Here is a 13,685-nt window from a genome sequence, read left to right as displayed (position 1 = left end):
GAAAGAGGTTTCTGCCCGACTGTACAGTATATGCACTGTGTCCTCCTGGATGGAGGGCTCGTCTGAGGACGACTTCCAGAGCAGATATACAATTAAGAACAACAATTATTGAGATACAGGAAGGTTTGCTTCCTCTCACCTCATTTGGCTGTGAACGCTCGGCTTCAAATCAGGTCTTTGTAAACTAGAAATACGGCATTGTTTTTACAGTATGCCTGATCCGCCAACTCGTAAACATGCTGTGATGATGCTGCCCCCGGGGGACACATGCAGCAGTCCACTGCCTAAACATATACAAAATTACAATCGGCACAATCTCTACTATGTACTACTCTAGTCTTATACTTTCCCAAATTGTCTTTTGGCAGACATTTTGTACGCACATAATATCTGAAAAAAAGTTTAAAAGATTTTTTTTTACACATTATTGCTTATAGCTACTTTCAGTTCAGTTTTGTCTGCTGTGTGAAGGGTTCATTGTTGACTTAAGCAATATTACACGAGAGGGTGTGGTTTAACGTGATTATTGCCACGACAGTGATGCGGTCAGGAACGAGACGTATAGTCGAGTTCTGCAAGCATCACTGAAGTGGCAATAATCACGTTAAACCACACACTGGAGTGTAATATTGCAATTATACAACAGCTACCCTTAAAACTAAGAAAATCGCTGAAAAAACATATATTTTTTAATGTAGTCACTACGACCACAAATATCCCAAATATTGAGCAGCACTGATACAGAAACATGAGGTATTTCATAAAACTGTCAGGATTTAGAAGACATTTTTTTAAATTTCGACGTCAGGCCTAAAGGGGCTAAAACTGCTGCAGTGACATTACTACGGTTACCCATGCAGGGTCTTACAAAAGACAGACAGGGTCCACCAAACACTCACTCAGGTATAAAGCCGCTTACATAACACAGACGCTATACCCCCCCCCCCCCCCTCCTCCAACAAAACCACACACACACACGCACACACACACACACACCTGTCCTTTGAGTCAGGGCCAGCGTTGGAAAGCAGAGCGGCTGAGAAATCAGCCAGTTGCCCCCTTGCGATTACAGAAAAAGAGAACCCCCAATGCAATGCTCAGATAACGGGGCCGTTGTAGGACGCCATGCGCTAACAAAGACGACCCTGTCCCCCCCCCCCCCCTCCCCTCCCCACCGTTCTCTCGTTCGCCCTGCTCCAACGTATCTGTGTCCGAGCTTTGATTTCCCTTCCCTCGCAGTACGGCCAACAGGTATCTGTAGCTTCCCCCAGAAATCTGAGCGTCCGGCCCAGGTTGGCCCAGGCCTCGCTGGCAGCACCATCACGTCTCCCTCTCCCTCCCTCCCTCCCCTCTCTCTATATATATATATATATATATGCCTCGACGTGTCTCTACTCCTGTGTTTAGGATGAGCAGTATATGAGCTGACCAGTAAAGTTGTGAATCACCTGCCCATGCAGTCGTCGTCATCAGTCACGCGATGTGACGACTGGGATAGAAGGGAGTTGTCACACATACAGACATACTGCCGCGATTATCACCTGATGAAGGCCCGTTCACGGCCGAAAGGTTTATGGTGTTTTGAATAAAAAGCAAACACCTTGGAGCAAACCCGTGTGCGGACTCTCCTCTCTTCTCTTCACTGACCAGTAAACCCACTTACAACAGTCTCTCTCTCGCTCTCTCTCTCTCTCTCGATTATCTCAAATAATTGCCATTGGACGATTATGTACGGTAATAATTGTGACAGGCCTATACTCTCTCAGCAGCCATTTCATCTGTTCCTGTTGAGTCATAGACTCATTATCAGAATTTATATTCCAAGCATCATCCCTTCTGTGCCCCTGCCAACAAGCACACCGTAGACACTTTCAACCTGCCATGCCTATTTGGCCATGCCACCTGCAGCAATGTTTAAGATGTTTATGATGTTTATGACGGTGCCCCCCCCCCCCCCCCTCCCCCATGCAGGACGGGGTCATCTCGGTGGAGGACATTGACCTGGTGATGTCAGAGGGACTGGGCATGCGCTACGCCTTCATCGGTCCCATGGAAACCATTCACCTCAACGCTCCCGAAGGTATTTGCTTTTTTTATCTCCATCTATCGCGTTTAAACTATTATTGGCATGACATCAATTAAAGATCAAACGTTGTTGTGCACAAAGGATGCTTAAATGAACACACCAAAGTCCTTGTATATAGCGGTGCCGGTCCACAGGGAAATAAACTGGAGGGGGAATCAAGAAAGTGGCCGCATAGTAAGACCTGTTTTAAGGGCCTTTCAAAACGTGAAGCGATATAATGCGCCTACAGTTCATTTTCAGTGAGACCTGCCATTTTGCGCGGAGCACTGTGTCTGGCGGAGCAGTCGCTGTGCGACAACGCAAGCGTATTATTTACGTGAGTGCGGGCCCGTGAATTTGTTTGCGCGCACGCATGCTCGTTTCGTGCACACGCCCCCCCCCCCCCCGCGACTCACCAGACCTGCAGTTTAAAAAATCAAATAATACTAAATTAAGGATTTATACTTTTCCGCACACAGTATTTCACTGTACTTACCACCACGCTTGATAAGTATACGGTGTACAGTCTCTGTATTTAATACATGTATTTAATACAATTTACAAGGCCATATACAAAACATTGTGAAGAAATGAAAAAATCCAGCACACCAATTATTGATGCTCCCAAAATATCTTTACTGGTAGGTAACGTTTCGAGCTGCAGCACTACTTCAGACCTTCAAGGAATGAGTAGACAATACATGTATATATATATAGTAGTGTGACGTACAGTACTATATATATATACTATATAATATACATGTACAGTATTGTCTGCTCATTCCTTGAAGGTCTGAGTCAGGGCAGCAGCCCGACACGTTACCTACCAATAAAGATATTTTTGGGAGCATCAAATGGTGTGTGGATTTTTATTATTTCTTCATTATGACTTTATTTTGATCCAGCACCCATAAGCCTATAGGTTTACTGTAGATGTGCGTGTCCTTTTTTTGAGCTGTTTGTTCAGCCTCCTCGACGACATAAACAAAACATTGCCATAAGGCTAGGTACAGTAGGGTACCAATTCCTAAATTTCATGTTAACATCTATCTTTCTCCACGAATACACGGCACAACGCAAAAAAACAGTCCGAGAGATAAAGGGCTTCATTTACGTCACCGCTAAACCCCTTATCCCTAAACTTCTTTGTCTTTTTTTTCAAATATACATTGACACGTTGTGAGCTTGTAGACTGGCCATTTAGCGAAATAGTAAATATAATAAAAAGATAAGGGGTTTAAAGCGGTGATGAAAAATGGAGCCCATAGAGCCTTAAATGGGTTTGTTAAAAACAGTATTTGCCCGTTTCAAATATCAAGCCATGAACCACGTAGTCAAAAGATGGCGAGGACAACAGCTGAAATGCATAAGTCATTAAACCTCCACCTTACAGCTGACCATGGTGGCTACTTGGCGAGAGAGAGAGAGAGAGAGAGAGAGAGAGAGCCCTCACATGCTGTACATGTGATGTCTCGGCCTTCGTTAACATAGGTGTACTGTTCGCCGTGTGTGTGTGTGTGTGTGTGTGTGTGTGTGTGTGTGTGTGTGTGTGTGTGTGTGTGTGTGTGTAATGTCAGGTAGATGGAGAATATCAAAGGGGTGTGTGAAAACCTAGAGGGTGACCCTGGCTGCGAGTGTAGAGAGCGAGAGAGAGACAAAGGGAGAGAGAGAGAGAGACAGAAAGGGAGAGGGAGAGAGACAGACAGAGAGAGAGAGAGAGAAGAGAGAGAGATGAGAGAGAGAGAGAGAGAGAGAGAGAGAGAGAGAGACAGACAGAGAGAGAGAGAACGTTGTGGTTCAGACAAAGCGGCCTTTTGATCAACACTGCTGAATGCACTCACTCACACACCGGTAACCCAAAACCCCTCCAGAACAGAACCCCGGTCCCAGTCTCTCTCTAAACCAGTCGGCAACACTGTTACAGTGTCTCTCTACCCGAGAGAAAAAGAAAAAAACAGAACCGTTTGATTGTGTCCTCCGAAAAGGTCTCTCTAGTCCTACTGTATCCTCTACTGTATCCCGCATCGCTCTATAGTCTGCATCGCTCCAATCAGATAGCAGCAGCACTCAGCCTCTCTGTCTCTCTCTCTGTCTCCCTTTTCTCTGCCTGAATGTCTGGCTTTCCCCAAAACCAGGCACAGGCACACAAACTTTAACCAAAGCTTATAGTGATTTATCAGCCAAAACAACAGTCCAGGCCAACTAGGTTCTTATATTTTTGCTCCGGTGTACTCGGGGGGGGGGGGGGGGGGAAGGAAAGGAAAGGTACTATGTTTACCCAGGGTATAACTGGACTAAAGCTCAAGGACTTGTTTACAGCCAGGCCCTGCTCATAGAACATCTCATGGTAGGGGTTCAATGCCTTGCTCAAGGGCACTTCATCGCCGGTGGTAATTTTAACGTGCCGGTCCGGGGATACGAACTATAGCGACCTTCCGATATCAAGACCCCGCTCCGCAAACCGTTCGGCCACCGCTGCCCGGGGGAGCTTCGGATCGACTTGCAGGCGGACATATATATATATATATATATATATATACTATATATATATATATATATATACAAACGGGCGAGAGAGAGGCTGAGAGAGGTATACTTGTTGTGGGTGATGAGATTTAGAGAGAGAGAGAGAGAGAGAGAGAGACATAAAGAACAGATGGACAGAGAGGCAGAGGTAAAGGCTGCATGGTTCGGGGGGGGGGGAATAGAAGTCTTGAAATAGCCCCATAAGTCCCTCCTACCCTCACTAAACTAAACCCGTGTGTGAAAGTTTGGTTGGAGCTACCTGGGAATTCTCACACTATGGTGTGACCTATAGTGTGTCTCACTAATGTGTATGTAAAATGTAAACACGGTGTTCAACTTAAAATGGAATAAAAGCCTCGACTAGGCTTTTTAAAAGCGACATTTTAAAAGGTTTCAGATTAAATATGTATAATGTAATACCATACCTACAGTATAGAGTTAATGTTAATGTTCATATTTCTAATTATAGAGGTTTTAGTTTAGTTTTAACCAAGCTGGAAACATTTACAAGAGAAGTCTCTTTTACACAGTGTGAACTGGACAAGAGAAGTCTCTTTTACACAGTGTGAACTGGCCAAGAGAAGTCTCTTTTACACAGTGTGAACTGGCCAAGAGAAGTCTCTTTTACACAGTGTGAACTGGCCAAGAGAAGTCTCTTTTACACAGTGTGAACTGGCCAAGAGAAGTCTCTTTTACACAGTGTGAACTGGCCAAGAGAAGTCTCTTTTACACAGTGTGAACTGGACAAGAGAAGTCTCTTTTACACAGTGTGAACTGGACAAGAGAAGTCTCTTTTACACAGTGTGAACTGGCCAAGAGAAGTCTCTTTTACACAGTGTGAACTGGCCAAGAGAAGTCTCTTTTACACAGTGTGAACTGGACAAGAGAAGAGGCAATTAGGCAAAATAACTAAACTAAAAACAGGACAAACATGCAACGCTCATAAATACAGAACCCACTACCGAAGAAGCTCAGAGGGAGAACAACAGGAACATCTAGTTATGCAACCAATAAAGACTAATAAATAAAAAACTAAGCAACGACATTTGCTAGTAAACTAAAAAGCAAGAGAACATTATGCTATAGGTCAAAGCAGGAGCAGTGTTTGGGGAGTGTGCCCCATGATGGCAACCCTTTTAACCCATTCTGGGCGGGCACCCATTTTGGTGTAAGCACTATGTTATGCTTTAGCTATTGAAAAATAGCAGATCTACAAGCTCATAGCGCGCCACCGAGTGGCGCGCTACGAGCTTGTAGGTCTGCTATTTTTGAAAAATCGAAGAGCGACTGACATTTTTAGAATCTGATCTCAGGTCAGAATGGGTTCATCAGACTAGTTGTGTGTCCAGTGGAAACCTCATATGAATCTGATCTCAGGTCAGAATGGGTTAAAGCTCACTAGGGGAATCACAGCAGCCACTTTGAGTCTGGTCTGTTAGGTCATTGGATCTATAGTGCAGGGGTTTTCGACTGATTGTGAACCAGGGACCACCACCTTGACTAAGAATCAACCTGCGGGGACCAACTGTTGTGTTCCAATGGGATATGGGCTAAGATTATAGTGCTTTCGTAACACTTGCTATGGAATGCATCCCATGTAGACTTATTATACTGATTCTCAAACGATGGTCCATGGACTTAACCCATTCTGACCTGAGATCAGATTCATACGAGGTTTCCACTGGACACACACTGGTCTGATTAACCTCATTCTGACCTGAGATCAGATTCTAAAAATGTCAGTCGTTCTTCGAATTTAAAAAAAATAGCAGACCTACAAGCTCGTATCGCGCCACTCGGTGGCGCGATATGAGCTTGTAGATCTGCTATTTTTCAATAGGTAAAGCATAACATGATGCTAACACCAAAATGGGTGCCCGGTCAGAATGGGTTAACTGATATACAGACACATGGAATTGAAAAATGAAGTGCCCCCTTTGGAAAAAAAGTATGCCCCCCTGCTGATTAGTGCCTGGAGACGGCACTGGTTAGGGGTTGGACTAATGAGCGGTTGGTTGGACCAGTGCCACGCCAGAGCCATCTAATAGAAGAGTTACGACATTGAGGGGGCAGAAACCGAGCGCTCGAGCGCTGTTCATGCAGCCTGAACTGAGCCAAGCTGGAGTCGGAATAACATTTTCAACGAGGGCGGCGCAAAACAAGATGTGTGCAACATGACAACTGTTTTAAAGTATTGTACAGTAACAACTAAAGTCTCTTTACTGTTTATGTTGTACTATTACTACAAAACTATTAAAAATAAAAGGGATTTAAGATCATTAAAGCTGGGCTGTTGCCCTGAGTCCAGTGCATTTCTGCCTATACTTCCGGTCCAGGACTTGGTTGGTTGGTTGATGTCCCCCATTCTCAATAGAAGTCTATGTAGGAGAGCCTCCATTGGACTGAAGCCCCATGAAGTGAACGCAGTTTGCATAACTCTGTCTATATCTAAGGTTCTGTGCCACGCTACCCACAAAATCACAGCTGAACAGTCCGTAGAATCAAAATGAAGACTTGGTGTGAGGCAGTGTTGATTTTGTCGACTAAAACTAAGACGGAAATACCTTTTTCCACTGACGAAAACTAAATGGAAACTAAATAAAAAACTAAGCTATGATGACTAAGACTAAATATACTGACAATTTCGTCAACAGATAAAAACTAGACTAAAATGTTAGGAAGGGACTAGTGGACAAGAGATCCAGTACAAGTCATTTTACAATTAGTTGCATGCTGAAAATAGCCGATCTACAAGGTCACAACGCGTTGCGCTGCGACTGCTCTGCAATGCGTTGTGTGCTTGTAGATCAGCTATTTTCAGCAAGTGAAATAAAAACAGTCATTACGACGGCATCAAGGCCCGCCAAAATACACTTTGTTCGACTAAATAAACTGTAGATTTAGTCAAACTAAAATCTTAGGATATTTAGTCGACTAAAACTAGACTAACGCTAAAACATTCCAGGTGACAAAGAAATGTGTCTTAAAACTAAATAAAGACTATGACTAAAAATAAAATCAAACTTTGCTGCCAAAAACAACACTGGTGTGAGGAAATGTAAGTAAAGTGACCCAATTCAACGTGTTAGGCCAGTGATTTCACCGTTAAGACAGTTATTACTTGCACCCGGTGTCACAACCAAGTTTTCCCGCCCCCCTCAAGGAGGTTCCGTGCTCATCTCCTGTGTCTCGTTATCACAGGCATGTAAACAAACCTTAAGACTGCACCTCTTTATGATATTTTGCAGTTCAACCATTGGTTGGCGTACGGTTTGTACCAGTGACCCTGATCTTGCGTAACTGAATGGTTGCGCTCAGAAGATCATTAGCTTCGGAATGCAATTAGAATGCAGTGTCACCACTTAAGTTGTTGCACAGCTGTGACACAGACCCTGGAGGGGCTGTCAGTCAGGACGGCATGTGATGTGAATAATGCAATGATTGTTGTGTGTAGGTCACTAGGTCGATCTTCTCTAAGGGACCAAGCACTGGAACCATCATTACACCCAAGATATTGTTTTAAAGCAGCTATAACATGCATTTTTAAAACTGTGTTTTAACCCATTCTGACCTGAGATCAGATTCATACGAGGTTTCCACTGGACACACACTGGTCTGATGAACCCATTCTGACCTGAGATCAGATTCTAAAAATGTCAGTCGTTCTTCGAATTTTTCAAAAATAGCAGACCTACAAGCTCGTAGAGCTTGTAGATCTGCTATTTTTCAATAGGTAAAGCATAACATGATGCTAACACCAAAATGGGTGCCCGGTCAGAATGGGTTAATATTTAATATCATATTGTCTCGATGTCCCTCAAACTTATTTCTAACGGTTTGAGCCTCAATCACCACTCTGATATAACCCCTTTAGTCACACAGACATTTTTCAGTAATCCAATTTTTAATAAGAGTATAAACGCACCAACCCACCATGTTATGAAGATGAGTGAATGAGTGTAAACCGAAGGCTTTACATCATTTTTCATCATCATCAGGCTTTTCATCGAAACGAGATTTGCCTGCGGTTTCTCATACTGTAGTCATACTGTATGCTCCTGGTCTCGCCCCGCAGGTCTGGAGGACTATCTGAAGAGATACAGGGAGGGGATGAGGAGGGTCCTGACTGCCTTTGGACCCGTCCCAGAGTTCTCTGGGGAGGCGGCCAAGCGCATCAATGACGTAAGTTCAGCTCTAGTACCGTCCTTACCGACTAGAGCCGTTTCCTTCATCATCGCAACAGCCAGCGTATCAAATCAGAACTCATTGACCTACAGTATACAGTATAATACCTCCCTGTCCCTGCTCACTTCTTATAAACGTCTCATGGAGAAGAGAGTTTAGACATATCAAAATAAATAACGGTAGTGGGTCGCACACACACACACACACACACACACACACACACACACACACCAAGATTTCAGTTCAAAACATTAATTTCATTTTTGAACAGGGACAAACGTTTCGGCTATCCAGCCTTCATCAGTTCCACACTGATCAGGGAAAAGTGTCCCTTTTTTAAAGACAAGCTAATGATTCATGGATAATTATTTCCATATAACACACAAAGGCATTTTACTGGGGTTAGTGTGGAAATGATGAAGGCTGGATATCCGAAACGTTTGTCCTCCGTTCAAAAATGAAATAAATCTTTTGAACTGAAGTCTTGGGTGCGTGGCGACCCACTACAGTTATTCATTTGATGTGTTTTGAACGGGTAACGCACCTACAGTCAGAGCGCGGCGGTCACATGAAGAGAGTTTAGACGTTAATGGTCTGAGTAGCAACCTGTTCCATGCATGGCTTTCATTCAAAATACTTTTAGAGCTGCATAATTGCCCCCCACTCCCCCTCGCACAAATAAAAAAAAGGCTTTCTTTCAAAGAACATCTTATCTGTTCTAATTAGAATGTTTCAGCCACAGATCATCAGACTCTTAATGTAGGGAATGTTCTCAAATTTAGCTTGTATAGTTCAGAGAAATTCCAAGGTCGGGTATTCTTTCTTTCTTTCTTTCTTTCTCCCCGACCTCCAGCCCCGACCTCAAGCTCCCTGATAATTAGGCGTTACTCAATCACACGCTATCACAGGCTGTTTAAATGTTACAGCCATACTAAAACGGAGGTCATCGTGTGTGCGCAAGCATGCCGAACTAGCACAACACAAGCAGTTTGTACAGATCTGGAAGGTAAGCCGAGAGCAGCACTGATCTCTCCCAATTATTATAAGCAAAAGGTCTTTTATGCATATACTGTATCTATCGGGAAAGGAAAGGTACTATGTTTACCCAGGGTAACTGGACTATAAATCTCAAGAACTTCTTTACAGCCAGGCCCTGCTCATAGAACATTTCATGGTAGGGGTTCAATGCCTTGCTCAAGGACACATCAGCGGTGGTAATTTTTAACGTGCCGGTCCGGGGATACGAACTATAGCGACCTTCCGATATCAAGACCGCTCCGCAAACCGTTCCGGGCATGTCAAAGCTATAAAAAAAGTTTCTTCACTATAAAATGTTCATTCTAATCTAGTCTTGGAACTTGTGTAAACTATAAGGCTACTAATTGAGAAATTACTGTGCTGGGCCTCTCGTACTTTTATTTTGTTTAGGGTGGGACGTTCGAGCACCATTAATTAAAACCCCAGTAAAATGCCTTTGTGTGTTATATGGAAATAATCATCCATGAATCCTTAGCTTGTCTTTAAAAAAGGGACACTTTTCATATTATGATGGGGTCATAAATTAAAGCGTATTAAAGGCATGTTGCATTTAAATCATGACAAAACATGAGTTTAGAGTTAGATGTGTCATGTCATTGTGATCTGGTTTGCTTTTTTCAAAATGTAAGAAAATTGGGGGGGTTGCAGTCAAGAAATATTGACAATGTTGGCCTATATAATGACAACTAAAATAGAGACGCCAGGTGGTTAGAAGCTAAAAGCGCAAGGAAGACATTAATTGTTTTCTTTGTCAATCACACTATCAAGGCTTTGAGCCTTTTGGTGTTTTAAGCATCATGTTGTAATTTAGCTATTGAAAAATATCAGATCTAAAATCGCGAAAATGTGAGGCAAATCTTTGAAAATGTTTGAGAACGACTGACATAGAAACACAGACACAGAACACAGGATTTAGAAGGCAATTTGTGTAGAATCTTTTCTCAGGTCAAAATGGGTTAAGCTAAACCATAAATTCCCAAACTAACTTTGGTTGACCTCTCTTTGTGTTTGCACTGAGCACTGGTGGTGGTGTATTATATTATTTATTATCTTTCTGGCCGACTCTTCTACTAAAAATAATCTCTCCTTTCTTTAACTCGTTGGTCCACACTGACTGCAGGAGATCTGTGAGTTGATCCCCAACGACCAGCAGCACCTGGCAGCCAGGAGGGAGAGGAGAGACCAGCTCCTGATGGGCTTGGCCAAGCTGAAGAAGGAGCACCAGTGAGTCCCTCCAGAGTTAGTCTGCAGAGTCTGCAGGAGAGGACCATATGCAGCCACGGAGAGGATCTACTGTATGGGCTATACTGTATCTTATCCCTTATACCCCTTATCCTATATTTGCCATTTTTTTTACTATTTTGAAAAACCTTTTAACCCATTTATTTAGACCTGAGGACGATTCTACAAAATGTCTTCTAAATCATGACAGTTTTCTGAAAAACGTTTTTTTTATTCTCAAAATATGTTGTTCCAGGGAACCGCCATGAAGAAAAGATTTGAGTTAAAAAAAACGTTCGCTCTGAAAGAATATACATTCAAAGATGTGCACCACATTTTTCAAAAATAGCAGATCTACAAACGCGTAGCGTGGCACTCGGTGCCGCGCTATGAGCTTGTAGATCTGCTATTTTTCAATAGCTAAAGTATTTAACATAATGCTTAAAACACCTAAAGGGGTTCCTGCCCAAAATGGGTTCAAATACTTCAAACAGCTGATCTACAAACTCACAACGTGTCGCTGTAGATCGGCTAGTTGAACTATTTAAAAATGGGGTTTTTTAAGTAGTAAAAAATGGCAATGGTTTTAGGGATAAGGGGTAAGGGGTAAGGGGTGGCACAAGATAGGGCCCATACTAGAGCACTGCTTCCCAAACAGTGGGTCGGGACCCATTGTTGGGTCACACAGACCAATTTATGGGTCACGACTCAAGGGAAAAAATATCCCTTTTTTCTTTTCCTACATTTTATTTCTTCTTTTTTACAAAATTTAAAACCAAAAAACTAACAAATTTAAGAATGTCCATAAATAAAAAATAAATGAAATAATTAACGTTAAAGTACTGGAAATATAGTCGATCTACTACTAAAGCTTGACACAAACGTCTAATCTCGCTTTTGGGTCTCGACCTGGCAAAGTTTGGGAACCACGCTGACCTACAGTAGATGAGCATGAAGGATTATGGATAATTGTTGAGGATGATTTTCACTTTTGACGGAAATATGAGACAACACAGTGGGGCAAATGAAGGGGGAGCGGGGGGGGGGGGGGGGGGGGTATTCAAGCCCACCTCCAATATTTATCAAATAATGATATATCTCAGTGGTGGAAAAGGTACTCAACCGATCCCAGATATTTAAAAAGTTATGCTTTAGTTTAAGTAACAAGACAATTTGGGGATATATATCCCTTACCACTTGGAGGATTTAGTGAAGACAAACCTGACCCCCGTTATTAAACAGATTAAATTGGACCTAACCAGATGGATGGAGCTTCCAATATCCTTCCTGGGACGTATCTCCATAATCAAAATGAATATACTCCCTAGAATTTTATACCCTATGCAAATGATACCCAACGTCATACCCAACAGTCTTTTCAAAGATATAAACAGAGCCATGTCAGCATTTATTTGGAGAAATAAACGCCCAAGAGTGAAATTGGAAAAGCTCCAGCTCCCAGTGGAAAAGGGAGGATTAGCAGTCCCCAATTTTCAATATTACCAATGGGCAACAGTAGTGAACAATTTAGCAGAATGGGTGGAACAAGACCCCAACTCAACATGGTTGGATCTTGTACCACAGGGTTGTAACTCTATAGTGCTACCAAATCTACCATTCATAACCGATACTAGATTGTTACCAGGTATTGGGGCTAATTTTATTGTGAACAACACTCTGAATACATGGAATAACATAAAGAGGGCATTCTCAATGTCAAAGAAATATTCTTTTTATGCACCGATTGTTAACAACCCCAATTTTATCCCCTCTTGTAATGACCCTGGGTTCAAGGAATGGCACACAGTAGGAATTCAGGTGATAAATGATCTATACCAACATGGTACCTTGAAATCTTTTATACAACTGCAAGAACAATATGGGCTACCCCGGATACATTTTTTTAGATATTTACAAATTCGAAGTTACCTAAATTCTATACCCCAGTACAAAGAAGGACATGGACCAGAGCAGATCGAGAGACTTATTCTCCAGGTCTGCCGGCTGAAGAAGAAAAAAACAAGTTATATATATCAAAAATTGATTTCCATAAAGAACGTTAATACCAACATCAGCAGGCAGTCGTGGGAACGAGACTTACAAACTACAATTAATGACAATCAATGGAAAAAAATCATATTAAATAGTAAAAAGATATGTTGCAACTATAAACCTCAGGAAATCCAATTCAAGATCATACATAAATTACAAACTACTCCATATCAAAGGAGCAAATATGATAAAGACTGCTCTGGTACATGTCTGAAATGTAAAGAAAACGTGGGCACATATGTACATCTAATGTGGCGCTGTCCAGTAATCCAAAAATTTTGGGAGGAAGTGAAGAATGAAATGTCTAATATAACAGGTCTAAGGATCGAACTAGATCCCCTACAATGTATCTTGGGCTTACACCCAACGACACCTGAATTCAATAGATTCAAGAGAATTCTGAACATACTATGGTACTGTGCTAGGTTGTCAATACTACAATGTTGGATAGGGGATGTTGTTCCATCTGTATCGAGTTGGCTCCATAATGTTCTACAACTGCTCCCACTAGAACGGCTCACACATGTTCTCCAAGGAGACATGGATGGATTCTTCTTGGTTTGGGGCCCAGTTGTGGAATACATGGGAGTAGAATACG

At 42.4% G+C, this 13,685-nt stretch overlaps 1 protein-coding gene across 1 annotated transcript in view; it reads left to right on the top strand.

Annotated features, from left to right (window-relative positions):
- The window catches only part of cryl1 (crystallin, lambda 1), a 35,999-nt gene extending 23,958 nt beyond the window's left edge, over window positions 1-12,041 (top strand). The window contains exons 7-9 of the mRNA XM_080785683.1: window positions 1,972-2,080; window positions 8,667-8,773; window positions 10,935-12,041. Coding sequence (XP_080641809.1) covers window positions 1,972-2,080; window positions 8,667-8,773; window positions 10,935-11,042 — 324 coding nt within the window. The 3' untranslated portion in view covers window positions 11,043-12,041. The remainder of the gene's footprint in view (window positions 1-1,971; window positions 2,081-8,666; window positions 8,774-10,934) is intronic.
- The last annotated feature ends 1,644 nt before the right edge of the window (window positions 12,042-13,685 follow it).

The sequence above is a fragment of the Protomyctophum bolini genome (genome assembly GCF_963924005.1).
Source record: "Protomyctophum bolini genome assembly, chromosome: 16".
Taxonomy (NCBI): Eukaryota; Metazoa; Chordata; class Actinopteri; order Myctophiformes; family Myctophidae; genus Protomyctophum; species Protomyctophum bolini.
This window is presented reverse-complemented; position numbering and strand designations above follow the sequence as displayed.